Source organism: Microcebus murinus, chromosome 2, assembly GCF_040939455.1.
Source record: "Microcebus murinus isolate Inina chromosome 2, M.murinus_Inina_mat1.0, whole genome shotgun sequence".
NCBI classification, from domain to species: Eukaryota; Metazoa; Chordata; class Mammalia; order Primates; family Cheirogaleidae; genus Microcebus; species Microcebus murinus.
The window spans coordinates 103635176-103662797 of record NC_134105.1 but is presented as its reverse complement, the minus strand read 5'-3'; the positions used below and the strand labels follow the sequence as shown (position 1 = coordinate 103662797).

Genomic DNA, 27622 nt, shown 5'->3' with positions numbered 1-27622 from the left:
CATATACAAATATAAAAGCAAATCTAGGCTGTGTGCGGTGGCTCATGCCTGTAATCCCAGCACTCCGGGAGGCCAGGCAGGAGGATCGCTCAAGGTCAGGAGTTCAAAACCAGTCTGAGCAAGAGGGAGACCCTGTCTCTCCTAAAAATAGAAAGAAATTAATTGGACAACTAAAAATATATAGAAAAAAAATTAGCCAGGTGTGGTGGCACATGCCTGTAGTCCCAGCTACTCGGGAAGCTGAGGCAGAAGGATCGCTTGAGCCTAGGAGTTGAAGTTTGTTGTGACGTAGGCTGATACCACGGCACTCTAGCCCAGGCAACAGGGGGAAACTCTGTCTCAAAAAAACAAAACAAAACAAATATAAAAGCAAATCTAAATCAGGAGGTGTGTGCTATGATTGGCACCTGTGAATAGCCACTGCCCTATAGCCTGGGCAACATAGTGAGACCCTGTATCTAAAAAAATTTTTAATTTTAAAAAAAGCCCAATCATTTAGGAGAAGGAATTTTTTGTTGTTGTTGTTGTTTGAGACAGGGTCTTGCTCTGTTGCCCAGGCCAGAGTGCAGTGGTGTTATCATAGCTCACAGCAGCCTCCAATTCGTGGGCTCAAGTGATCCTCCTGCCTCAGTCTCCTAAGTAGCAGGGATTATAGGCCCACACCAACACGCCTAGCTAATTTTTTAATTTCTTTTCATTTTGATGAAGTCCAATTTATCTTTTTTTCTTCTGTCACATGTGTTTTGGAATCATGTATAAAAAAATTGTTGGCTGGGCATGGTGGCTCATGCCTGCGATCCTAGCACTCTGGGAGGCTGAGGTGGGAGGATTGCTTGAGCTCAGGAGTTCAAGACCAGCCTGAGCAAGAGCGAGACCCCCATCTCTACTAAAAATAGAAAGAAATTAGTCATACAACTAAAAATAGAAAAAATTAGCCGGGCACAGTTGCGCATTCCTGTAGTCCCAGCTACTCAGGAGGCTGAGGCAGAAGGATCGTTTGAGCTCAGGAGTTTGAGGTTTCTGTGAGCTAGGCTGATGCCATGGGCAAGAGAGTGCGACTCTATCTCCAAAAAAAAAGAAAGAAAGAAAGAAAAGAAAACTGTTAAATAAGTTTCACATCACCAAAACTAAATCTGAGTTGTTAGCTGGCCTTCTGAGAAATCAGGAGAGAGAGATAATAGTCTTATTTTCTAAACAGGCCAGTTTTACTCTTCAGTTGATACGATTATGAAGTTTACCCTATTTTATTTATTTATAATTTCTTTCTTAAACCGCATTTCCTTTTTTTTTTTTTTTTTTTTTTTTGAGACAGAGTCTCACTCTGTTGCCCTGGCTAGAGTGCCGTGGTGTCAGCCTAGCTCACAGCAACCTCAAACTCCTGGGCTCAAGAGATCCTCCTGCCTCAGCCTCCCAAGTGGCTGGGACTACAGGCATGTGCCACCATAATATTTTCTATATATTTTTAGTTGGCCAGCTAATTTCTTTCTATTTTTAGTAGAGACAGGGTCTCGCTCTTGCTGAGGCTAGTCTCCAACTCCTCAGCTCAAAGGATCCGCCTGCCTCCCAGAGTGCTAGGATTACAGGCATGAGCCGCCTCACCGGCCAAGCCACATTTCCTTAAAGTTTACTCTGTTTTAATCTTTACAACAAAGAGCAACCTGAAGTAACCTGATGTTAACCAATCAGTTATCTTTCTATTGTTCTGTCTCCTGTCCTGGCCTTACAAGAAAGTAATTTTAAAATGACCAAAGACTTGGTGGGGCAGGGAGGAAAATAAATAAATAAAATAAATAAAATGACCAAAGACCAATCAGCTTTTTGTTCTTTATTTCTACTTTTTTCAGCCCTTTTTCTGTTTGTAAAACCAACTTCCTCTGCTGGACTCATTGGAACACTTACTCTATTTTATAGAATGAAATGTTGCCCAATTCTGGAATCACAATTAGAGCCAATTGAGATCTTTAAACTATTATGCTGTAATTTTGTCCTTGACACAATAAACATTAGTCCTGGCCGGGCGCGGTGGCTCACGCCTGTAATCCTAGCTCTCTGGGAGGCCGAGGTGGGCGGATTGCTCGAGGTCAGGAGTTCAAAACTAGCCTGAGCAAGAGTGAGACCCCGTCTCTACTATAAATACAAAGAAATTAATTGGCCAACTGATATATATATAAAAAATTAGCCGGGCATCGTGGCACATGCCTGTAGTCCCAGCTACTCGGGAGGCTGAGGCAGCAGGATCGCTTGAGCCCAGGAGTTTGAGGTTGCTGTGAGCTAGGCTGACGCCACGGCACTCACTCTAGCCTGGACAACAAAGCGAGACTCTGTCTCAAAAAAATAAAATAAAATAAAATAAACATTAGTCCTTATTAAAAATAACTTTACTTAGAAAATAAAATAGAAAATCCTCAAGGACAAATCACACTGTGCAAGAAATTTGAAAGATGAGATGGTATTCACCCTGGAAAAATTTTCCAAACTAAAGGATAAAAAAAAGAAATTCACAAACTGTTTCCTGCAGAGGGAAGCAGGGAGAAGAGGAAGAGGGAGGCTTAGGGAGGCTCTAAACCCAGGGCTGGCTCGGTGGCTCATGCCTATAATCCTAGCATTCTGGAAGGCCAAGGCAGGAGGATCCTTTGAGCTCAGGAGTTTGAGGTTGCTGTGAGCTAGACTGATGCTAAGGGACTCTAGCCTGGGCAACAGAGTAAGACTCTCTCATAAATAAATAAATAAAATAAACCGAACACATCAGGCAGAGGCAAATGTAGAATGTGCTCAAGAAATATTTGTGGGCTGGGCGCGGAGGCTCACGCCTGTAATCCTAGCACTCTGGGAGGCTGAGGGGGTGGATCGCTCAAGGTCAGGAGTTCCAAACCAGCCTGAGCAAGAGCGAGACCCCATCTCTGCTGAAAAATAGAAAGAAATTAATTGGCCAACTAGAAATATATAGAAAAAATTATCTGGGCATGTTAGTGTGTGCCTGTAGTCCCAGCTACTTGGGGACTTGAGGCAGAAGTATGAGCCCAAGAGTTTGAGGTTGCTGTGAGCTAGGCTGATGCCACGGCACTCTAGCCCAGGCAATAGAGTGAGACTCTGTCTCAAAAAAAGAAAAGAAAAGAAAAAAGAAAAGAAAAGAAAAGAAATGAAATATTTGTGGATGTGGAATGAATGAACTAGAGGGGAATAAGGTACTAGATATCACCTGCCATACCTAGGACAAGTCCAGTGCAACATTTCCTGGAAAAACAAGAAGTCTGCACAGGCTGTAGTGAAGCAAGTAGTTAAATTCAATTCAACAATTTGGCACCAGGCTGTTTACAAGGATATGAAGCTACCTAGAATGAGTAAGGCATTCCTTTAAGGAACTCCATTAACACAGACCTGACTTGTTGCAATATTTGGTGCCAAGCAGTATATTAGACACACATTATCACACTGAAACCTCACAGTAATTCTGAGGTAGCAGTTATCACTCCCTTTTTATAGATGAGACACAGAGGCTTAGTGTTATTAAGAAATTTACTGAAGGTCAAATAGCTAGTAAATGGTAGAGTGTGGATTTGAACCTTATGTCTCACTAAGAGTATACTTATGTTCTGTAGGAACCTAGACAAAGAAATGATCAGTTTCACCAGGGGTGTATCTGGATCTTTGAGATAATTTAAAGAACAGAAAAGACAGTTCCCCAGCAGCAACTGAGTGCCAAGCACTGTGCTTGTCTCGCTGTAGTAATGCCCCCATTGCACAGGTGAGGAAGTTGGCTTAGAGAGCTGGAGTTAGTTGGGTCATGACTATGTGTGTCACTCCCACTAAATCTCCTTTGACGTGCTTCATGAGGCAACATCATGGACAACTAACTTCTCAAGAGGATGTAACTTCATAGAACACTTTCCAAACTTCCCTGTCCAGTCATTAATATCACAATCTGTATCTGATGATGAAACAAGGGAGGCCACAGAAGAGCAGTGATGACCACACTCCTCTTCAGTCCTGCCATCCCACTGTGCAGGTCCCACCTCCCTGCACTTCACTGAGTATTTTATAATAACCCCCACCTTCTCCAGGAAGCCTTCCTTGATAACTCCCCACCCACGAAGCATCCTTTCTTGTCTGGAGGAGCGCCCCATGTACACGTGTTGCCGTTTCTGTCTATCTATAAATATCTGTGTAAGCATCTGATTCCCCTGCCTCACAGGCCTCTATAGGGCAAAGACTATCTTAAACATCTTGGTGGCCTCAGTAGTTTGCACAGTGAACCTCTTTTTATTACTGGTAGTATCATTTTGAAATTTTTCTCAAGAAGGCAGGGTGTCTGCTGTTCCCATCCTCTGGGATTTAAGAGCCTCTACTTAATTCTCTACTCAAATCTCTGTTCCAGGCTCTTCCTAGAGTTGTCATTACACATGCCTTTCAGAGTTTCATAGGGTGTCTGTATAATCTCCACCATCCGGAGGAAGCCAATTGCCCTTTAGAAATATGGATGCAATTGCCTCACTTCCTATATCATGTGATGTTCCCATAGTCATCACATGACCCACACGTCATGAAGCCGGAATTAACCCACAGGACTAACCTGACGTCCATAGCTACGGCAGGTATTTGCATCCTTGTGTTTACTTAGTGGATCCTCTATCCGTCAGACACGCTGGAACCCCTGCAGTCTTCTCTTCATCTGGTGACCCTGAGATGAAGTTTTCGAGTCCTTCCAGAGAGGTAAATAGGCCAAGGGTCCTAATTGCCCTTGTCACACTGCTCCTGGAATCCTGGCTATTCAGGCTCTGGAATTCAATGAATGTCAGACTGTCTTTGAGCAGGGCACAAATGGAGGGAGGGAGGGAAGGGTCGAGGTTGAAACATGGGAAGAGGGGTGAGGAGAGAACTGGTTTGGGGTGGGCAGAGCTGTCACAGCAGAGGGGTTGCCGGGTTGTGCCCAGGTGTCTGTGGGCCTTGTCCCATCCCAAATAAAGGTGGGAGATGAGGCCATGGGCACCCATAAGCAGCCAAGCCCTGCCCAGAAAGAGTAGTTGAGGGGTAGAGAGGGGCTTTTCTTTCAGCCACTCCTCATTCTGTTCTCAGGAATGTCCCAAGCACCTGGGTAGGGGAGGCTTCATGGCTGCCAGCCTCACAGGATTGCTTCTACTTCAGGCAGTGTCCTGGGCATCAGGTGAGTGAATCAGGAGGGGGGAGGTGGCACTGAGGCTCCCTTCCACCTTTGTAGTCCTTTGTAGCCTTCTAGTACACTGGTGGTAGACTTTTAGTAGGTGCTCAACAAACCCTTTTGTGTGGTTGAGACCAACCTTCAGTGTCCGGTGTCTCCCAGGCAGTGTGTCTTTTCTCTGTGCCCTAACTCAGCCCTCGCCTGTGTTGTGCTCCCTCCCTCCCAGGTGCCCGCCCCTGCATCCCTAAAAGCTTCGGCTACAGCTCAGTGGTCTGTGTCTGCAATGCCACATACTGTGACTCTCTTGACCCCCTGACCTTTCCTGCTCCTCGCACCTTCAGCCGCTATGAGAGCACACGCAGTGGGCGTCGGATGGAACTGAGTACAGGGACCATGGAGGCCAATCGCACGGGCACAGGTGACCACTCTGTCCCTCACCCCTGAGCCAGGCTGGGTCCTCCTGGAGCTAAATCATGCCAGTGATCATCATGGAGTTTCTCCCCTGTGCACTGACACTCTTTATTCTCTGTGGGTGTCTTCAGGGCTCCTACTGACCCTGCAGCCAGAAGAGAAGTTCCAGAAAGTGAAGGGATTTGGAGGGGCCGTGACAGATGCTGCTGCTCTCAACATCCTTGCCTTGTCACCTCCTGCCCAGGATTTGCTACTTAAATCATACTTCTCTGAAGAAGGTGAGGAGGAGGACAGGATGACATAGTGTAATTTTTTTTTTTTTTTTTTTTTTGAGACAGAGTATCGCTTTGTTGCTCAGGCTACAGTGAGTGCCATGGCATCAGCCTAGCTCACAGCAACCTCAAACTCCTGGGCTCAAGCGATCCTGCTGCCTCAGCCCCCCACTACAGGCATGTGCCACCATGCCCAGCTAATATTTTTTTTATATATATTAGTTGGCCAATTAATTTCTTTCTATCTATAGAGACGGGGTCTTGCTCTTCCTCAGGCTGGTTTTGAACTCCTGACCTTGAGCAATCCGCCTGCCTTGGCCTCCCAGAGTGCTAGGATTACAGGCGTGAGCCACTGTGCCCGGCCGACATAGTGCAATTGATACTTTCCGTGGACCCTGACTTCCACCCATCCCTGACAATTTGTGCCTCTCTTAATGCCCAGTGAAGTAAGACTGCCCTCCCAGTCTTCTGCTAAGTGCTTGGGGGCTCTTGGGCCCAGAAGGGCTGTGTTTAACCCACGTGCTGACCTCCACAGGCCCCAACCCAGGAGCTCAAGTTCCCTTTGGCCCTGACTCAGACACTATTGAGAGCTGGCAAATGATAAGCCAGTCCCATAGTCTATTGACTTGACTCCCATATCTTGGTCATCCTTTACTGTAGGACTTGAATATAACATCTTACGGGTACCCATGGCCAGCTGTGACTTCTCTATCCGCGTCTACACCTATGCCGACACCCCTGATGACTTCCAGTTGCACAACTTCAGCCTCCCAGAGGAAGATACCAAGCTCAAGGTGGGCATTCTAGCTGCCTCAGACCCTGAGAGTACCGATGTCTGGGCCTTGAAAAGCTTCAGGCAGGGGCAGAAAGATAGAACCTGCCCCCTGCTCTGTTTCGTCCTGGGGGTGGGAGGGTGTGGGCTAATGGCTATACCTGATGCACTAGTTCGGCTAGTCTGTCTGTGTTCCAACTCTGGGTGTCTCTCTTTTCACTACCTTTGTCTTTAGATACCCCTGATTCATCGAGCTCTGAAGTTGTCGCAACGCCCCATCTCACTCATTGGCAGCCCCTGGACATCACCCACTTGGCTTAAGACCAATGGGGCAGTGAATGGGAAGGGGTCACTCAAGGGTCATCCAGGGGATATCTATCACCAGACCTGGGCCAACTACTTTGTCAAGTAAGAGATTAGCAAGGCCACGGGGTCTGGACCAGCCTCCCCTTTGGATATCCTGGTGTACATCCCACCCCTTGACCTGGTTCCACCTTCAGGTCTGCCTCTCCCCAGCTCACCTTTTTACCTTCTGGGCCTTTTCAGATGTGGGCTCATCAGTTTCCCCCCTCCATCGGGCCTCCTATTCCCTAAGGTTTATGTTCTTGGCCTGATCATTCATGATCTTTCTCTTGCCAGGTTCCTGGATGCCTATGCTGAGCATAAGTTAAAGTTCTGGGCAGTGACAACCGAAAATGAGCCTTCTGCAGGGCTGATTAGTGGGTACCCCTTCCAATGCCTAGGATTCACCCCTGAACATCAGCGAGACTTCATTGCCCGTGATCTGGGCCCTGCCCTTGCCAACAGTACTCACCGCGACATCCGTGTGTTCATGCTGGATGACCAACGTTTGCTGCTGCCCCATTGGGCAAAGGTGGTAAGGCCCAGTGACCTCCAAATCCAGCATCCAAATGACTGGCTCCTAAACTTAAAGTGTCTTCCCTGCCCCAATTATTGATTCCTAGAGCACTACCCCCTCTGGACCTCCAGGGCCCCATGGATTTCCGTGGTAGGTGCTTTAACACCCCTCTAGTTGCATTCTTCCCACAACCTGTTTCTCAGGACTCCTGGTTCCTTTTCCAGAATCTTCTGTGTAGGACCCAGGGTCAGTGGTTCCCCTTCCTCAGTGCTCCTTCCCTTTGCAGGTGCTGGCAGACCCAGAGGCAGCCAAGTATGTTCACGGCATTGCTGTGCATTGGTACCTGGACTTTTTGGCTCCAGCAAAAGCCACCCTGGGGGAGACACACCGCCTGTTCCCCAACACCACGCTCTTTGCCTCAGAGGCCTGTGTGGGCTCCAAGTTCTGGGAGCAGAGTGTGCGTCTCGGCTCCTGGTATCGTGGGATGCAGTACAGCCACAGCATCATCACGGTGAGCCGCCCAGTCTCCCTTCAGCAAAGCAGACACCTCAGACTCTTCCTAGTCTTACTAAAGGCTGGCAGAAGGCCTTCCTCTCCAACTTTTCCCCAGCCCGCTTGCCCTCTGAGGCAATTTTGGGAAACTATGATTCACTATCTTGCTTTTCCCTCACAGACCTGCATACCCCATCACCGTTTTTCTATTTTTTTTTTTTTGAGACAGAGTCTCACTTTGTTGCCTAGGCTAGAGTGAATGCTGTGGCGTCAGCCTAGCTCACAGCAACCTCAAACTCCTGGGCTCAAGCAATCCTTTCTGCCTCAGCCTCCCAAGTAGCTGGGACTACAGGCATGCGCCACCATGCCCGGCTAGTTTTTTCTATATATATATATATTAGTTGGCCAATTAATTTCTTTCTATTTATAGTAGAGACGGGGTCTCGCTCTTGCTCAGGCTGGTTTGGAACTCCTGACCTCGAGCAATCCACCCGCCTTGGCCTCCCAGAGAGCTAGGATTACAGGTATGAGCCACCGCACCGGCTATTTTCTTTTTTTTTTGAGACAGAGTCTCACTTTGTTGTCCAGGTGAAAGTGAGTGCCATGGCGTCAGCCTAGCTCACAGCAACCTCAATCTCCTGGGCTCAAGCAATCCTACTGCCTCAGCTGGGACTACAGGCATGTGCCACCATGCCCGGCTAATTTTTGTATATATATTTTTAGTTGGTCAATTAATTTCTTTCGATTTTTAGTAGAGACGGGGTCTCGCTCAGGCTGGTCTCGAACTCCTGACCTTGAGCAATCCACCTGCCTCGGCCTCCCAGAGTGCTAGGATTACAGGCGTGAGCCACCATGCTCGGTCTCACCCTTTTTCTAAATGCTTGGGTCTCGGGCAGCTGCACCTGCCTTCAGCTTTCCCAGCCGCCAACTTCATGATCCCCCTCCTTAGATACTAAAGAGACAGAATGCCCCACTCACGGGGCTTAGCTGCCCACAGCCCCTCCCTCATGTAACCCTTACCTATACTCTCTAGGGACCTCCAGTGTTGAGCCTTTGTCTCTGCCCTTGTCCCTACTCTAGAACCTCCTGTACCATGTGGTCGGCTGGACCGACTGGAACCTTGCCTTAAACCCTGAGGGAGGACCCAACTGGGTGCGGAACTTTGTTGATAGCCCCATCATTGTGGACATCACCAAGGACACGTTTTACAAACAGCCCATGTTCTACCACCTTGGCCACTTCAGGTGAGTTGAGGGTAGGCACCCATTCAATACCAGGCTCATCGTCTCCCACACTGGATTTACATAACCCCATACCAGGATGGAGCAGGAATGTGTTTAGGGAGGAAAACTTGGGAGTGGCACACCCATCCTCTCTTGCGCCACATAGGCAGGAAGTGACTAGGTGGCATCAGCGACAAAGGCAACCCCTGAATGCCTGATGCTGGGCAGCAATGTGGGAAGGCAGGGCCAGTGCCCAGCAGCATGGCTCCAGGCCAAGAGACTCAGGGCAGAGCTTTGGCAGGAGTTATGGGGCAGGAGGATGGGTTACTCCTTAGATAAGGGTTTGATAGATGTCTTGAGTGCCAGGAGGGCTGGGCCAGGGTCCCTGATGATGCCCATTCCCCACATTCAGCAAGTTCATTCCTGAGGGCTCTCAGAGAGTGGGCCTGGTTGCCAGCGAGAAGAACAACCTGGACACGGTGGCACTGATACATCCGGATGGCTCTACAGCAGTTGTGGTCGTGCTGAACCGGTGAGGGCAACAGCAGGGACCTGGGCTGAAGACAAGGTGGTGGGCCTTGGCAGGATCACACTCTCAGCCTCTCCTCTCCCCTCTCTAGTTACTCTAAGGATGTGCCTCTTACCATCAAGGATCCTGCCGTGGGCTTCCTGGAGACTATCTCACCTGGCTACTCCATTCACACCTACATGTGGCGCCGCCAGTGATGCAGCAGATGCTCAAGGAGACACCAGGGCTCCGCATGGACATTAAAGGGACAGAGTCAACTAAGATGCTATCTGTGGTTAAAGAGGGCACAGCAGGGCCAGGGTGAGCTTACAATGATATAAGCCCAGGGGCAGTGGTTTGGGTGACTCACTCTCCTCTTGAGTTGGTGCCAGGGGCTGGAGGCCCCTAGGGAAAGATCAGGAAACCCTGGTGCCCCCCAGCCCCCATGCTTGTGTGAGCGTGTGCTGTGCTGGTTGCTTGTGGAAACTGGGCCCAAGCCCAGAGTGAGCTCATTGTCTGTACAAACACAAGATGGGGAGGAGGGGGGCTAAGGAAAGGAAAAGACTACGAAAGCTGGACCCAAAACTGGGGCTGTTTGACTTTCCTGGAGATGCAGAACTGGGCCCGTGTAGAAGCCAAGAGCCCCTGGATAGGCTGAAGCACCCAGCTGGCTCCCATGGCACCAGCTAGGAAAAATGGCAGCCCCTTAAAGGAGAGAATATATGATTCCAGTCTGTGCGAGCAGTTTTATTCTGAGGGGTAGCACCCCATTTCCGGCTGTACCAACAATGGGGAGGCACAGGGGCCTCTGGAATGCATGAGAGTAGAAAAAATCAGTCCTGGGAGCACAAGGACAATTCATTCCTCTTCATCCTCCTCAGCCATGCCTAGGGCCTGGGTACCTGGGGCCCGGGCTGGCGTTGCCCGCTGGATAGAGACAATGCCACTGAGCAGGGCGTAGCCCACCATGGCCGCCAGCCCCGCCAGCACAGAGAGGATCTGGTTCCGGCGCCGGTATGGCTCCTCCTCAGTCTCTGGGCCTGCTGGTGTCTGGCGTGGGGGTGGCACCTCAGCTGAGGGACAAGGAAGGAAGGTGGGCAGGGGGCTAGTTCCTGGATTCCTGTCCACTCTCCCCAGGGCTGTCCCCACCCATCTGTGCCTTACCTCCATCCCAGGGGAAGTAGAGGCTTTGGATGTGGCTGCAGTAGGCACAGAGGTTGTGCAGCCCCCGCAGGTGGACCTGCAGCTTCCCGCTGGGCAGCTTTACCTGCAGCAGCAGGACCAAGTAGCTAAAGACAAAGGCGTCCAGGGAGGCAGGGCTGGAGCAGAGAGAGAAGGATGGGATGGAGGAGGACAACTGAGGCAGAAGGGGAAAGCTAGAGCTGGAGGAAGAGACAGCCTTGGGAGGTGGGCTCTGGGCAGCAGGGGGCCACCAGGGAAGGACAGGACACACAGTTCTGGACCTGGTTCTTCGACCCAGGTGGCGCCAGCCTAGGCCTGAATGGGGCTCTATCCCAGGGCTACATAAAGGGCACATTGAGTGTCCCACAGCCCTGCAGGCCCCTCCTGCGGCTGGCTGCCCTCCCACCCTGCCCTCCTGTACCTCTGAGGAGACTCTGGCCCCACACACAGCCCCACTGTCACCAGAGCCAGTGTCTATCCCGAGGACCTCATGTCCAGAGCCTGTGCCCATCCCAGCCCCAGCCCCAGTGGCTACATCTGAACCTGTGTCTTCTTCCAAGCTACCCACTCCCCCCCGGAGTGAGACTCACGCATCTCCAAAGAAGAACTTCTGAGAGCCCAGGCGCTGAGAGAGAAGGGTCAGGCACTCCCGAGCCTCTCGGTACAGCTATAGGGAGGACACAGGTAGGCTTGCGGCTGCGGGAACCGTGCCACCTCCCCTCCTAGGCACTCCCATTCCTGGCCATCATCCTTGGGGCTCATCTCGTACAACAGCCCCCTGTCCCAGAGCTACCTCCTTCTCCAGCTCTTCCTCGTCCTCAGGCCTATGCGCCCCACACAGCAGCTGCAGCCGTTCCATGTACTGCCGCTGCATACGGCCAGGCAGGAAGAAGTTGAGGGGAAAGGGCATAGCCTCTGCATACCATTTCCGGGTCACTTCCACATAGTTCTTGGTGTCTATCCAAAAAGTATGTATCTGGATTGGGTAGGTGGGAAGGAAAAGGCAGCCTAAGCCAGTGCACCTGCCTGACTGAGGGTGGGCTTCTGACCCCCCACACTGTTCTGAGCCTGTGTGTGGGTGTGTGTACACCTGACCCTTGCCCCTGCTGGCCGTGAATGCTGGCAGGCCTGGCACACTCACCAGCACTGGGAGCAGCTTCTCCTCCAGTAGAGACATGAAGGCCAGGGTGTCTGCTCCTTGCCTGGCTGACAAATCATAATCAGCATTGTACTTCTGTGGAGGAAATATCCATGAGATGGACACTGGGGGACTGCAGGGGCACTTTGCCAGGGAGGGAGGAATCCTGTCTGCTACCCCCATCACTGGCCTCTGAGTGTAGTGGAGGTAGAGCAAGGAGCTTTTCTGGCTGAGGCCTCCTTGCCTCAGCCTAGCCAGTAGCCTGTTGCTGTTGGCAGAAAGCCTGGGCCTTGGAGCCTGTTGGCTGTCAAGCTCTTGTGCCCATTGGGGGGAGGAAGGAAGGCCCGGCCACAAACTAGGAGTAGCTCCCAGAGTTTCCACGGAAAGCTGGCAGCATGCCTGCTGACGGCAACTTTCTAACAGTAACTTTCTCGATCCAGACACCACAAAGTTAGCAGAGTGGAGCTCAGATGCAGGTTGGGCCTCAGTCCATGCCTCAGGAACTAGGGGACGCCATCCTCATACTCCCTGGACCCGGTGAACCCATGCCCAGGGCCTCCCAGCTTGCTCCTTCAATGCCCAGCTCTTGGCTGTTTCTTCCACTTCATTCCATGGCCCAGGCACCACCACCACATACACATTCCACTTATACTCCTAGGTCTCAGTCCGCCCCACCTTCCCAGTCTCCAGTCTCTGCTCCTCAGCATCCCCCTCCACATCCTGAGTAAGCTTTGTCCCCAAATAACCTCTTGAGCATGGTGCTTAAATCTCTGAGCCTCATTTCTCCCCTGTGGAATGGGGGTAAGGATCTCTTTCTCTCAATGTGGCTGTTAGGAAATAATTTAGGAGAACACGCTGAAAATTGGAAAAGCTCTGGTCATACATAAGGAACCCGGATAGTGGCCCAGGGCCTACCAGGAACTTTGGCTTTTATCTGGATCCCCTCTCTCCAGGGCTCTCAGCCTATATGCATTCATTCTCCAGCTCCCTAACCTTTGGGAAAGTAGGAATAAGGAAGAGGATCCCATTTCTGACCATGTGTTCTCTCTTGCAACCAGACTGTGAATGCCAGAAGAACCCATGGAAAGCTTGCTAGCCAAGTCCCTAGTTTTATAAATAAGGAGTGCACAGCTCTGAGAGGTTAAGTAGCTTGCCCAAGACTGCACAGTCAATGACAGAGTGAAGAGCTCAGCCTAGGCGTCCCCACTCCTATTGTAAGGCTCTTTAAACTTACCAAGCCTGGCTCTAAGCCTTGTCCATCCTGAGCTCTACATCCAGCCCTAGTCCCTGAAAATAGGGAAGTGGCCCTTAGAACTTCCTCTCCAGTCCCACCCTTGAAGTCCTCATCAAAGCCAACTGCTGTCTTTATTCTCCTTTTTCTTCCATTTGTCATCAGCCTATGCCCCTTTCCCTGCCCAGCTGGTAGAAAGTACTGTGCCTTTGGTTGTCCCCACAGTGCCCTAAGGTTAGGGCACTGGCCTATTGCTTTACTGCAATACAGTGACATCCTATGTGTCTCCCCCATCAGACTGTGTGCTCCTTGATGTTCTGGGTCACCTGTGTCTAGCTTGGCATGTCTGGTGCTCAATAAATATGTGTTGCACTGAACTGACTGAACTTCTCTCACTGGCAGCCCCCCGTATCCAAGCCACTTACCTCTTTTCGAAGGTGGGTGATGATCTTGTGTGGTACCGAGATGACCTCTCCATGACTGGTTTGAAGGGCAGGCAGAGTTCCTGACATTGAGAGAGAAGTATGCCCACCAGACACTCAGCTGCCTATCCATACATATTTCCAACACATTCCCACCTTTCTCTTGCTCCTCCCTTTGTGCACGCCCTTCCTCACCCCCAGGGATGCTGGGTACCTGAAGGGCTCCGCCAGGGGTTGGTGATCTTGTGCACTTTGAGTGGAGCACCAGTAAATCTGGCATAGGTCTGCAGGCAATGAAGGCAGAAGGCAGAGGGGCAGGGCCATGGCCCCCCACAGGAGAATCAAGAAGAGAAATAATATTTATTGAATACCTTATGTGCCAGGCCCTATGCGTAAAACCTTAGTCCCCCCAAAAGAGGTAGACATTACAATTCCTTTTTAACAAATGGACAATACAGGGCTGAGAGATTATGGACGTGGCCATGATTACAAATCAGCCAGGAAAATCTTTTCCTTTCTCTCCTCTCCTACCATCTACCTAGTGAACACCTATCTTTAGAAGCTTTTCCTAACCTGTATCCTTGGAAGCACTGACCATGCCCATCTTTGGCAGTCTCTGTGACCTGTTCCTACTTATATCTTTTTTTTATTTTTTATTTTTTTGCCTGATAGCTCATCCAGGAACCTACTTATATCTTTTTTTTCTTTTTTTAGTCAGAGTCTTGCTCTGTTTCCTGGGCTAGAGTGCTATGACGTCAGCCTAGCTCACAGCAACCTCAAACTCCTGGGCTTAAGCAATCCTTCTGCCTCAGCCTCCTGAGTAGCTGGGACTATAGGCATGCGCCACCATGCCTGGATAATTTTTTCAATGTATATTTTTAGTTGTCCAGCTAATTTCTTTCTGTTTTTAGTAGAGACGGGATCTCACTCTTCCTCAGGCTGGTCTTGAACTCCTGATCTCAAGTGATCCTCCTGCCTCGGCTTCTCAGAGTGCTAGGATTACAGGTGTGAGCCACCATGCCCAGCCCCTACTTATATCTTTTTTTTTTTGAGACGGAGTCTCACTTTGCCAGGCTAGAGTGAGTGCCATGGCATCAGCCTAGCTCACAGCAACCTGAAATTCCTGGGCTCAAGCAATCCTACTGCCTCAGCCTCCTGAGTAGCTGGGACTACAGGCATGCACCACCATGTCCGGCTAATTTTTTCTATATATATTAGTTGGCTAATTAATTTCTTTCTATTTCTAGTAGAGACAGGGTCTCGCTCCTGCTCAGGCTGGTTTCGAATTCCTGACCTCGAGCAATCCTCCCACCTCAGCCTCCCAGAGAGCTAGGATTACAGGCGTGAGCCACCACACCCGGCCCCTACTTATCTTAAACCTGAACATTTTATTACATTTATTTGCTTACATGTCTGCCTTTCTGTTAAATTGAGGGGAAAGCCCAAGTCTTTTTCATCTTTGCAAGGCGATATTTGATATTTGGAAGAAGCTTAATGCATGCTTTTTAAATGAAGGAGTGTGTGAATGAATGAAGTGAACTAAGTCTGTCTGATTCCAAAACTTTCTACAGAGCCTGGCTAAGGGCCGTTTGGTCCAACAAACAGTAGGCCCAGCAAATGCTGTTCAGTGAGGAGGAGGAAAGGGGGCTGAGAAAGCAGAAATGCTAAGCCGGAGATCTCTGAGATAGGCACAGCCTAGAAAACCTCCGAATGAAGAAACAGCACCCAGAAAGAAGGAATCGCCCAAGGTCACACAACTGGTAAATGGATGAATAAGGACTAGAACCCATCTCCTAAACCCTCGACCAGGCTTCTTTCCATTGCTGCATGAAGCCTAAGAAATTACGGCTTAGGGTACTGAGCCCATATCAGCCACGCACACTCTTTGATTGCCTCAGTTTCCCCTACTGCGCCCGTGCTGAGGAGCCCTGGCAAAGTTCGGATGCTCGGCCAGTTCGGCCCCCTCCCCAGTCCTCCAGGGCGCGGCAGAAGGCGCCGGCGCCATCCCTCACCAGTACGGCCAGGCTGTCCAAGTCCACTGACGGCAGCCCCCAGCCCCCTGACCAGCAGAACAGCTCCATGGGCGCCGCCATCTTGCCCGCCCTCTGTCCCGGAAGCACCTCCCCGTGCATTTCTGCCCTCCCCCTAGCGGACCCGTCCCCTGCCACCGCCCCTCTGGTTGCTCCGGGCTGGTGGCCTGGGGAGGTGCCGGCGGAGGCGGGGCTTTTCGCGTCTGGAGAGGCAGCGGGACGGCGGGGGGCGGGGCAGCGAGCTTTAGGGGAAGGCGGCCGCCGGCTGATCCAGAAGCGGCCCCCGCAGCGGACGAGGGCTGCCGGCCAGACGCGCCTCGGAGAGTCACAGCGCCTCGGCCGAGTGGAGCCCCGAACCCCCGAAGGCTCAGCGGATCCAGGAGATCTTGGCCTCCTGGGCTGGCTCTGGGGACTATTGGCAAATTTCACGTGGCGTGGACTGCTCCGGGGCCCCTGGGGGCTCGGCCCCGATCGGGGACAGCGGGGGGGTCCCCCGAGCTGCATGTTTTCCACAGCGCGTTATGTTTGGAGCGGGCTCTGCGCCGCCTGTCGCCATGGAAACAAAACAGGGGCGGTGGCGGTGGCTGGAGCCGAAGCCGGGCTGGGGCCTGTGTGGGGGGAGGGGAGGTGGGGCTCTCTGGCTGTTCCCTAGGTAACGGGAACTCAGGCGCCCCTCCGCTTCATCCGGGTCATGGCCGATCCGCAAGTACCCGCAGTACTCCACAGTCTGGTCCTTGGCTCCTGGCCTGTACCCTGGTCTACTCTTGTCCTTGGTGTCCCTTTCCTCTTTCCTGATTTCTTCACTACGACCTCACTGCCCACTGTTTTAGACTCTCCCTCCAGTTCCCGTCGGACGCTTCCACACTCCCAAGTTTTCCTAGGAATGAGGGAAAATGTAGGAACATGCACATGTTTATTAGGGTTCAGGGACTCTCACCCTAATAAAGAGCACTTGCTCCCCTAGAGCAGCAAACTTCATGCCATGTGGGCATCCCTGGGCATTATAGCAATCTAGTTTTGACCACTCCCTTGGCATCCTTTCCTGCCAGCTATGGAATAATGCCCCCTGTCTGGCACTAACCCCTGCCGGGGGTTCCTGCCTTCCCCAACTCTGGCTTCCAGAAAACAGTAGCATTCGGTAGTGCTGTGTTGAGACCTCCAACAATGGGATGACAGGGGCGAGGGAGGCACGTGGGGGAGAGGACCATTAGGGAGGGGTAGGAGGCTGGGAGGCCTCCAGGACTCTCTTTCCCAGTGCCCCTGGTTCCCAGAGTTGGTGATGCCTCCAGGGTGATTGGCAGCTCTTTGTTTCAGCCCCCCCTCACCCGCCTGCTGCCCCCCCACTCCTCCCCCCCCCCCCCCCCGCGGTCCCTCCGCCCCCCGCTCCTGCTCTCTCCGCCTAGCCTTTTCCCCTCCCAGCCGCCTGCCTGCCAGGGGTAGTGAGCCGGCTGAGCAGCATGGAGACGCAGGAACTTCGGGGGGCCCTGGCTCTTCTCCTTCTTTGCTCTTTCGCATCTGCCAGTCAGGACCTGCAGGGTAAGCTTGTCTCCATCCTCATAGACCCCTCTGCCTCCTCCCCATTTTCCCTCAGCCCAGGTAGCAGGGAACATGTGGGCAAAGGGAGAGGGGAAGAGTCCTGAAACTGAGTGGGAGGAAAGAGTTACACTGCCTAGAGTTGGTGAAATTATGGGCTGGCGGGGAGGAGTGGGCACCAGAGAGTGGTGGGTGAGCGGGAACTGGCCAGGGTGAGGCATGAGCCAGGGCAGATGACTCAGGAACTGGATGCTAGGGCTGCCTGGCTGGGTTGGGGTCTGGGCATCTGTAGACACCCCAGGGTCTGGGAGAGCAGCCTGAGGTGGGTGTACTGTGGGGGTCCCTGAGCTTCATCCCCCTCCCTAGCCCTGCTGCCTAAGGACAGGGCAGGAGTGGGGAACAAGAGGTCTGGGCTCTCCTGGAGGTCTGGTGGTGGGATGGGCCCATGGGTGTGGGAGAGGTAGCTGGAGCAGATGACACAGGCACAGATTCTTTACTGGCTAGAGGGGAAACCACAGATTGGCCAGGACACAGGAGGTAGAGGAGCTGGGTCCTACGTTCCCGTGGGAGAGAGCCCAGATGGTGGGAGGGTCAGAGGCTTCAGTGGGCAGCTGTTCTTATTCAGAGCGGGTGTGCTGAGACCCCAGGATGGGAGGAGAGGGCCACTAGGGTGTGGAATAAAACAAATCCAGCAGGGGAAAGAAGCTGCCTCCCATTTCTGGGCTGTGGGCACCAGGTGCCACTCCTGCTTGAGATCAGCACAGCATCTCCCTTGCGCCACCTGGTGGGGGCATCTCAGGTTTGCGGGGTGCTGTTTCTGCATTTCCAAGTGAGCCTCAGGCCTGCAGGTTTCCAGAGGTGGTAGCAGGCAAAAATGAGGGAAAGGAAGGTACAATGCCTCTGTCCTTTGATAGCAAAAAGGGTTTAGTTTTGAGAATGTGACTAATGCTGTCTGGTGGTGGGGGTTGGGGGTGATGAAGCCTGCCCCACCCCTAAGGGCTCAGGGGAGAGGGCAGGCCTTCACATTTGATCCTTTTCTCTGATCTCTTGATAACTCCTGCCTGGGCAGTAATTGACCTGCTGACTGTGGGCGAGTCCAGGCAGATGGTAGCTGTGGCAGAGAAGATCCGGACAGCCCTGCTCACTGCTGGGGACATCTACCTCTTGTCCACCTTCCGCCTGCCCCCCAAGCAGGGTGGTGTCCTCTTTGGCCTCTATTCTCGACAAGACAACACACGATGGCTGGAGGCCTCTGTTGTGGGCAAGATCAATAAAGGTGACTGGTGGGCAACTCCTTTCCTGCAACAGTGACCCCCTTGAGCACTCTCCCTTCTCCCCCTCCAAAGTGCCTCCCAATTCTCCTTGACCTCCACTGGAGACCATGGTCTTATCAGACTGCCTAGGCATGGGGGGCATGTTGTATGGGATGCTTAGGAGGTGCTTCAAGAGGCCAGGTATCCAAACAACAGGGGGAGACCTGGTATTTATAGTGAGGGGAGGTTATACCGGGGTTGCCTGAAAGGAGGGTAAGGCATGTCTCTGCCCTAGTAGTGATATAGAAGAGGTCCTTCAGATCCCTGGGGCAGTTCAGAACTAGCTGCCACCCTAGGAAAGGATAGAGCAATCTGGAGACCAAGAACATCTTAGCTTCTAAACCAATTTGAAAAACAATTATTGTCTACCTAGTATGTACAAGGTGTTGAGAGATATACAGCTGGATTAGGGATGGGAGCCCTAGAGGTGTGGTATCCAGAAGAGTTGATCCAAGGCTCGACTGGGGGAAGGGATGGGAGACGGTGCCCATACTGACCTCCCTTTCTGGGCAGTACTGGTGCGGTACCAGCGGGAGGATGGCAAAGTCCATGCCGTGAACCTACAGCAAGCAGGCTTGGCTGATGGGCGCACACACACGGCTCTCCTGCGACTCCGAGGCCCATCCCGACCCAGCCCTGCCCTGCAGCTCTATGTGGACTGCAAATTGGGAGACCAACATACAGGCCTTCCAGCACTGGCCCCCATTCCTCCAGCAGAGGTTGATGGGCTGGAGATTAGGACTGGACAGAAAGCTTACTCGAGGATGCAGGTGAGCAGGGAGGACCCTCTGAGTTTCTGTGGAAACAGTTTGCACCAGCTGGGGGAGGAGGTGGTAGATCCTCCCACTTATTCTGCTGCTGTCCTTCCAGGGCTTTGTGGAATCTATGAAAATTATTCTGGGTGGGTCCATGGCCCGGGTAGGAGCCCTGAGCGAGTGTCCATTCCAAGGGGACGAGTCTATTCACAGTGCAGGTAATACAGAGACTTCTGTTTGCTGACACTGGACCACAGGTCCTATGGTCTTTGGTGACTGTCCTCTTGACCTCCCACCCCCTTAACACCCATTCCTTTGGTTTGCCTGTTCCTGGGGTGTCTGACCCTGTTACCCCAAATCTTTCACCTCCTAACTCTGTGATCTCCAATATAGCCATCCGAGGAGGTGTGGGTTAGAAAAATCTCCCCATTCAGGTCATCCTGCCTACCAGGGTGTCTGGAAAAATAAAACGATCCAAGAGAGGAAGGTAACTCAGGAACTCTGGGGGACAGTGGGGAGGAAGTTAATTGCTTGTTCTTGGCTGACTGAGATACTGGTCTCGGGTCTTTTTTAGCTCCTGTTGGCAGCTCTCACTAAGCAGTAGTGTCTCTGGGCATTGCCATTGCCCATGTGCCTGGCCTCTCTGACAGGGATGTTCAGAGGCTCCTACCTAAATAAAACACCCACTTCTCCCAGATATTTCAAAGAAAGGGCTCTTGATGTGGAAGCTTGGAGAGAGGCAGGGTATGGACTGTACTGGGGCCCTTGCCCCACTTTGGGGTCACCTCTCACTTGGATCTCTTCTACTACCATGCCTGGGAACCAGGAGGATTTGGATTTTGACTTCCTATGAGGCAACTCCCTTAGAGGGTCCCTCACCCCATGGAAAGTTCTGGTGCTGCTTGCCTGCCGGCTCTGCCCTCCCACCAGCCAATACCCCATCAGGATTCTGAAGCTCTGGCCCACTGTCCCTATCTTCCCTCCTTCTCACCAGCCAGGCCCCTCTTTATATCTCCACTCCACACCCCTGACTATGTTTTCTTCTCCTCTCTAGTGACCAATGCACTGCACTCCATTCTAGGTGAGTCAGCTGCCATGAAGCAGAGGGGGCGAAGGTGGGGAGGAGGCCCCAGGCTTTGGCAGTTGCCCGAAACTAAGTCCTCTTCAGTCAGGAATGGGATGGGTTTAAAGGTAGGGGGGTAGGCAGCAGTGGCAGGAGCTGGCTTGCTACCCAAGGAGGGGCCAGGGCTGGCACCCCAGTTCTGAGCCTCTCCATGCCCTGGACCCTGACAGGAGAGCAGACCAAGGCGCTGGTCACCCAACTCACCCTCTTCAACCAGATCCTGGTGGAGCTGCGGGATGATATCCGAGACCAGGTTTGGGTGGGCAGTGAAGGGCGGTACTGGCCCTGAGGCGGGTGGCACATGCCAAGAGCTGACTCCTCCGCATCCTTCTACAGGTGAAGGAAATGTCCCTGATCCGAAACACCATCATGGAGTGTCAGGTGTGCGGTGAGTGGGAGAGCAGGGGAGGGCTCCAGATGGCCGCACCAGGCTCTCTACCCCATGGCTTCCCCTTCCTGTGGTTTGAATGGTGACCTGTGGGTGGCTCTGACCGTGCCCACCCCCAGGCTTCCATGAGCAGCGTTCCCACTGCAGCCCCAACCCCTGCTTCCGAGGCGTGGACTGCATGGAAGTGTACGAGTACCCAGGCTACCGCTGTGGGCCCTGCCCCCCAGGCCTGCAGGGCAACGGCACCCACTGCAGTGACATCAATGAGGTAGGGGAGGGCAGAAAGCTGGGGTGAGGGTGTCAGGAGGGGCCCAGGAGGGTGAGATGAATGTTGGTCAGGAGTGGAACCTGGAGATTAGGAGAGGCCAGTGACCAGAAAAGATGAAGGAGAGAGAAGGCCTGGGGCAAAGACTGAAGCCACACAGGGAAGGAGCTGGGGCAGTGGCAGGGCAAGTTTGAGACGTTTGCCAGGGGGGTTTGCCAGGAAGCTGGGGTGTGGCTGGGTGGGGAGAATGATTCTGGGATCACTGGCAGAGGCCTGAGTTTCCCAGGGGTTGAGGGATAACCTCTGCTTTCTCATCTGGTCCCCAGTGTGCTCATGCTGACCCCTGTTTCCCGGGCTCCAGCTGCATCAACACTATGCCCGGCTTCCACTGTGAGGCCTGTCCTCGAGGGTACAAGGGCACACAAGTGTCTGGTGTGGGCATCGACTATGCCCGGGCCAGCAAACAGGTCAGGTTGGGTGGCGTGTGTGGAAGGGGATCTTGGCTGTGTGAAGGCCAGGGGCTCCGGGGTTGGACGTGGGATCCCGTGATAAATGGGATGAGGCTGATGTTGCATCGGCTTCGGGTCTGGGCTTAATATCAATGTTCACAGATAAGGCCACACCAGTGCCCTCTCCTGTATCTGAGGAGACCCACCATAGGTCTGGTCCCACTCAAAGTCTGCCCCTGCAGGTCTGCAATGACATCGATGAATGCAACGATGGTAACAATGGTGGCTGTGACCCAAACTCCATCTGTACCAACACCGTGGTGAGCTGAATACCCTGAGTGTGTTTGGGGTGGTGGGAATGTGTAACCCCAGCTTCAATTTCCTGCTGCCCTTCCTCCTTCCCTAGGGCACTACACAGAGTAGGTGTTCACATGGACCTGATTTGGAATTCTGGTTTCTGCCTCTTACTAGCTGTGATCTTAGCAAGTTATTTAACCTTTCTGAGCCTCAGCTTCCTCATTTGAATACAGGGTTATTATCTACCTTGAAAGGTTGTCATGAGAACCTAAAGGAGATACTGATATACCTGGCATAGCTGTGAGTGCCCATCCTCCACCCCGCAGGTGGGGTGGTGCTGGCCCTGGGCTCTTGGTGGGCTTACCAGCTAAGACACTGCTTCCCCACGCTTAGGGCTCTTTCAAGTGTGGTCCCTGCCGCCTGGGTTTCCTGGGCAACCAGAGCCAGGGTTGCCTCCCAGCCCGGACCTGCCACAGCCCGGCCCACAGCCCCTGCCATGTCCATGCTCACTGTCTCTTTGAACGCAATGGTGCAGTGTCCTGCCAGGTGAGCTGGGCCTGGGTGTGGAAGGAAAAGGGAGAATCTGGGGAAAGGGGCAGGACTATGTTTAGGGCCTGGGCTGGGGGCTTTCATGGGAAAGGGAAGTGGGCCTGGGCTGAGGAACTGGTTGGTGGGGAGAACAGAGCCTGCAGCAGGGAAGACACAGGGGTGAGGCAGGCAGCCCAAACTGCTAACTCCTACCCTTTATGTTGCCCCAGTGTAACGTGGGCTGGGCCGGGAACGGGAACGTGTGTGGGCCTGACACAGACATCGATGGCTACCCAGACCAGGCACTGCCCTGCATGGACAACAACAAACACTGCAAGCAGGTGCAGGGGCAGAAGGGCGAGTGAGTATGGTGGGGAGCCCCAGGCTTGGTCAGACCAGAACTCATCCCTCCTCTTCCCCTGAACTTTAGGACAATTGCCTTTTAACACCCAACTCTGGGCAAGAAGATGCTGATAATGATGGTGTTGGGGACCAGTGTGATGATGATGCTGATGGGGATGGGATCAAGAATGTTGAGGTGACTGTCCTGCCTCCTGCAGCTCCTCTGCTCTCCTGTTCTCTGTGTCCCTTATGTCATCCCACAATCCTGCCTCTCCCTGGACCCTGGCAGCTCTCTATGAAGGGCCCCCTACTCCAAGTTAGAGAGGCATAAACCTGGTGCCCTGGACAAGGTGGACTACATGGAAGGTGGGTGGGACTGTGGCAAGCAGGTGGACTGTCACAGGGCTGGTGATCTTAGGCAAGGATACAGGGACAAGGTGGTGTAGGATTGGCAGTAGTTTGAGGCAGACCTGACCCTTCCTCTCCCACCCTTTTGCCCAGGACAACTGCCGGCTGTTCCCCAACAAGGACCAGCAGAACTCAGACACAGATTCATTTGGTGATGCCTGTGACAACTGCCCCAACGTTCCTAACAATGACCAGAAGGACACAGATGGCAATGGGGAAGGAGATGCCTGTGACAACGACGTGGATGGGGATGGTGCAGGCCTGGGGCTGGGGGGGGGCAGGGGACCTGTAAGAATTTGGGTGCAGGTGGGGATGGAGCAGGGAGGCCATGAGAGTTGGGAGGTATGCTTGAGAAAGCTGGCCTGGGCGAGGCGAGAATATAGGTATCGATGGGAATGTGACATAGGGTGTAGGGTCAGGCAGGGCGTGGGCTAGAGGGTGAGACAAGGAACAGGCAGATTTCCTGACCAGTTTGTCATCTGGGTGAGGAGACAAAGCTCAGGGCTTTCACCAACCTAAAAAAAAGTGTGACATGTTCTAATGACAACCTGGTGCTACCCACATGTCTTCTAGGCATCCCTAATGGATTGGACAATTGCCCTAAAGTCCCTAACCCACTGCAGACAGACAGAGATGAGGATGGGGTGGGAGATGCTTGTGACAGCTGTCCTGAAATGAGCAATCCTACCCAGGTATAGGGGACTGGTGAGGGCTGAGAGGGGACTGGTACGTGATGCTCCAACCCTTTGGATGGGAAGTGGTCAGGTCACCCCCTTCAGAGCTGTCTAGAAGAGATGGTGAGAACAGGTCCCTCTCTCTCAGACAGATGCAGACAGTGACCTGGTGGGGGATGTCTGTGACACCAACGAAGACAGGTAGGCACTTGGCCAAGACGTGCAAGGTCTTACAGGGGATATTTTACTTTCCTCTAGTATATTCTCAAGTCCATTTATGATTTAGCCTTAATTCTCTACACTATTGAGCAGGAAGTCATTCTCCTAGTCTATCCTCCATTCCTACTGCTGGATCCTCACCTCATCTGGCTGACCAACCGCAAGAGGTCTGGCTGGCTGGAGGGTAGACTCCAGAGAGACTGCGAAGCAGAAGAGGGAAAGGACGGGGAGTACCTTTGGAGCCTTTATTTGGTGCCTGTTCTTCTGAGCAGCGATGGGGATGGGCATCAGGACACCAAGGACAACTGCCCACAGCTGCCAAACAGCTCCCAGCTGGACTCAGACAATGATGGACTTGGAGATGAGTGTGATGGGGACGATGACAATGATGGCATTCCAGATTATGTGCCTCCTGGTCCTGATAACTGTCGCCTGGTACCCAATCCCAATCAGAAGGACTCAGATGGTAACTCTGGGGCCCAGACAGGGTTGGACTGCTGTGGGCTTTGCTCAGGGGGAGGCAGCAGGTCCTGCTGGGGAGTGAGGAAGGGCAAGGTGGGGAAAGAGGCCAGGAATGCAAGGCCCAAGAGCTGGTAGTGTTGGCTATGGGCAGTGACTAGGCCCTTCCTGAGCACCTAGCCTCACTCTGCCCAGGCAATGGCGTTGGTGATGTGTGTGAGGATGACTTTGACAATGATGCTGTGGTCGACCCCCTGGATGTGTGTCCCGAAAGTGCCGAGGTAACCCTCACGGATTTTCGGGCCTATCAGACCGTCGTCCTGGATCCTGAGGGTGATGCTCAGATTGACCCAAACTGGGTTGTGCTCAACCAGGTACTCAGGGCAGTGGGCTGGGCAGGTGCTATTAAACCAGATTAACAGGTGGGGCCTAAGTGGGGTGAAGCACCCGGATCATGGCTTTTTTGTTTACCCTACAACTCTAGGGCATGGAAATCGTTCAGACCATGAACAGTGACCCTGGCCTGGCAGTTGGTATGTAAGGGACACCCAGCTCAGCAATTTCAATAATTTTCAAACAGAGGAATCCTACAGAGGGTGGGGGAGGAACTGGACAGGGAAGATGGGCAAAGGGGTGAGAAAGAAGGCAGCAGGCCAAGCTGGCCACACATGTAGCAGGTCCCACAATGGGCCACCAGTGGCTTTGCTGCCCCTGACCTTTACCCACCCCTCACCCCAGGATACACGGCCTTTAATGGTGTGGACTTTGAAGGCACCTTCCACGTGAACACAGTGACTGATGATGACTACGCAGGCTTTCTCTTCAGTTATCAGGACAGTGGCCGCTTCTACGTGGTCATGTGGAAGCAGACGGAGCAGACCTACTGGCAGGCCACACCTTTCCGGGCTGTTGCCCAGCCCGGGCTACAACTTAAGGTCTCCCAGCTACCCAGATTCCCCAACCCAGGGGTCTTTCCCAAAGCTCTGTCCCCCAAGCCCCAGGGCTCCCTCCCACCCCACTGCCTGACTTGGAACCCTCTCACCCAGACATTTGGCTTGGAGGTTGGCTCTCCAGGGCACCAGACCATTCTCCTGACCCCTATGACTCCCTTTCCCACCTGCACTTACCAACCTGTTGTCTCTCTTACCAACCTCACTCTGGTCCTATGGTTGACCCATTGTTTTTGCCAATGCTCCCCAGGCAGTGACATCAGTGTCTGGCCCAGGTGAGCACCTCCGAAATGCCCTGTGGCATACTGGCCACACTCCTGATCAGGTACGACTGCTGTGGACTGACCCAAGAAATGTGGGCTGGCGTGACAAGACCTCCTATCGCTGGCAGCTGCTGCACCGGCCTCAAGTTGGCTACATTCGGTGAGGTGTGGGGCTGAGCCCACCTGAGGGACTCAGGCTGGGTCTTTCCTTTCCCTTTAGCTGGGACTCACCAGTGACCTCCTCTGTACTTAATTCCCTGGTGCCATGGGTGGGGACTGTGGCCCCTTCTCTCCACCTCCCTTTTCACCACAGACAGAAGAACCTACAGGCAATGTTGGTCAAGTCACTCCTCCTTCCTGCCCCATTTCCCCTCTGTAAAACAAGGGCATTGGCCTAGATGCCCTTTACAGTTCCCGGGAGCCTCCCAGCCGCAGGCCAGTCTGTGGAGGAGTACATCACATTGGCCCCTTAATCGGTACAGCCCAGAGCCTGCCTCATCAGAGTGTCTGACCTGGAATCATCATTTATGGAAGAGCAAATCAAGGCCCAGACTTCACAGGCCTCTCTCTTCACCACTTTGTCCACAACTTTGCATTTCCCTCCCACAAGTGCCCCTAGTTAGTGGGGATGACCAGGAAGGGAGGAGAAGTGGGTCTGCTTAGAGGCTGGACTTTTCATAGCCAAGAGCCCAGAGTCCAGCAACCTGGGTTGGTTCCCCTTTAAGGTGCCTGGGGCTGTGGGGTGCCAGGACGGGGGATAAAAGGGGGTGGACTAGAGCCTGGGAAGCGGGTGACTTCACCCCCCAGCCCATTGTGCTCATCGTCATGGCAACCCAATCCTCGCTTGGAATGTGGCTGGTGCTTTGAGATGCAAAAGGGGCCGGACAAAGAGCTAGGGGCCCCAGGCCTGAGAAAAGCACCCCCCTTCCCTCCCTTTTCCTTCCTCCCTTTCCCTCCCTCCCTTCTCTCTCAGGCCTGGTGAGCTCAAGGGGGGCTGGAGAAGAGCAGCCCCCCCCAGCATGGTGGCACAGTGCCCACTGGCACCCTAGCACCAACAGACACTCCTATCCTGGACAGGGTGAAACTCTATGAGGGACCCCAGCTAGTGGCGGATTCTGGGGTGATCATTGACACATCCATGCGAGGGGGGCGTCTCGGTGTATTCTGCTTCTCCCAAGAAAACATCATTTGGTCCAATCTCCAGTATCGATGCAATGGTGAGGCTGCAGACTGAGATCAACCTGACCCCTCATGCCCTGCAGGAGAGCCACATCCTCTGACGTTACTTATTTCCCCTTCTTCAGACACAGTGCCTGAGGACTTTGAGCCATTCCGGAGGCAGCTGCTCCAGGGAAGGGTGTGAGGAGGTGACCACCGGATTCAGAATCCTGATTTTAGACCCTTTGGCCTTGGGGTCGATCCTGGAGACCCTGGGGTCTAAGCTACAGCCCCTTAGCCAAACACAGACCCTTCTCTGACATTCATCAGGAGTTCAGCCCCAGAGGGGTGGTCACCCTACTTCAGGGGATGGGAAGTTTTCAAGGGGTATTACTCAGGCACTAACCCCAGGAAAGATAACAACAGCACATTGCCATAAAGTTCCAGTTGTTTTCTAAGCCAGTGCAATTGCTTATTTTAGGGATTTTCCGGGATAGGGTGGGGAACAGGAAGGAACCTGAGGAGTTAAGGGAGAAAGACTGGTAGGGTGGCAGTTAGAGATCTAGGGGAAGTTGGGTTGATTAGGGGTGTGGGTGGGGAAGGTGCCGGATGGGGTTAAGTGAAGGATAGAGTGTTGGTCAGAGGATGGTCAAAGTCCTCCCAGCCCTACTTACCCACGGTGGTAGCGGCGACCCTCCAGTCTATCTTAGATCAGCCGGAATGGAGAGCCAGGAGAGCGGGGACTGCCCCTTGAGGGGGAGGCCGGGGGGCCGGGGGGGCCGGAGGCCGGGACGAGTGCAATA

At 53.0% G+C, this 27622-nt stretch overlaps 4 protein-coding genes across 5 annotated transcripts in view; 3 read left to right on the top strand and 1 right to left on the bottom strand.

The window, feature by feature from the left end:
• KRTCAP2 (keratinocyte associated protein 2) overlaps positions 1-27622 on the top strand; it is a 139985-nt gene that overhangs the window by 92453 nt on the left and 19910 nt on the right. The gene's annotated exons all lie outside the window — the stretch shown is intronic.
• On the top strand, positions 4533-13620 carry GBA1 (glucosylceramidase beta 1). Of its 2 annotated transcripts, none has more exons than XM_076000195.1 (11): positions 4533-4710; positions 5074-5161; positions 5382-5573; positions 5698-5844; positions 6499-6632; positions 6846-7018; positions 7250-7484; positions 7756-7980; positions 9042-9205; positions 9597-9716; positions 9805-13620. In XM_076000195.1, exons 1-11 carry the CDS (start codon positions 4684-4686, stop codon positions 9908-9910), a joined length of 1611 nt encoding a protein of 536 aa, XP_075856310.1. In that variant the 5' UTR covers positions 4533-4683; the 3' UTR covers positions 9911-13620. The 2 variants fall into 2 exon arrangements, with proteins under 2 accessions (XP_075856310.1, XP_012623305.1); XM_012767851.2 differs by having other exon boundaries at positions 4534-4710; positions 7250-7487.
• Positions 10419-16643, bottom strand: MTX1 (metaxin 1). The gene is made up of 8 exons (XM_012767854.3): positions 15678-16643; positions 13880-13949; positions 13669-13748; positions 12016-12108; positions 11668-11850; positions 11465-11541; positions 10857-11011; positions 10419-10765 (listed from the first exon to the last, which is right to left on the bottom strand). The coding sequence occupies exons 1-8, from the start codon at positions 16197-16199 to the stop codon at positions 10551-10553; spliced, it is 1395 nt and encodes a 464-aa protein (XP_012623308.1). The 5' UTR covers positions 16200-16643; the 3' UTR covers positions 10419-10550.
• On the top strand, positions 17098-27277 carry THBS3 (thrombospondin 3). The gene is made up of 23 exons (XM_012767845.2): positions 17098-17231; positions 18298-18504; positions 19055-19311; positions 19412-19514; positions 20351-20377; positions 20590-20672; positions 20756-20807; positions 20927-21075; positions 21399-21539; positions 21764-21841; positions 22212-22364; positions 22577-22687; positions 22777-22884; positions 23190-23349; positions 23670-23788; positions 23919-23971; positions 24262-24455; positions 24644-24822; positions 24933-24981; positions 25187-25383; positions 25649-25821; positions 26739-26878; positions 26966-27277. The coding sequence occupies exons 1-23, from the start codon at positions 17153-17155 to the stop codon at positions 27022-27024; spliced, it is 2871 nt and encodes a 956-aa protein (XP_012623299.1). The 5' UTR covers positions 17098-17152; the 3' UTR covers positions 27025-27277.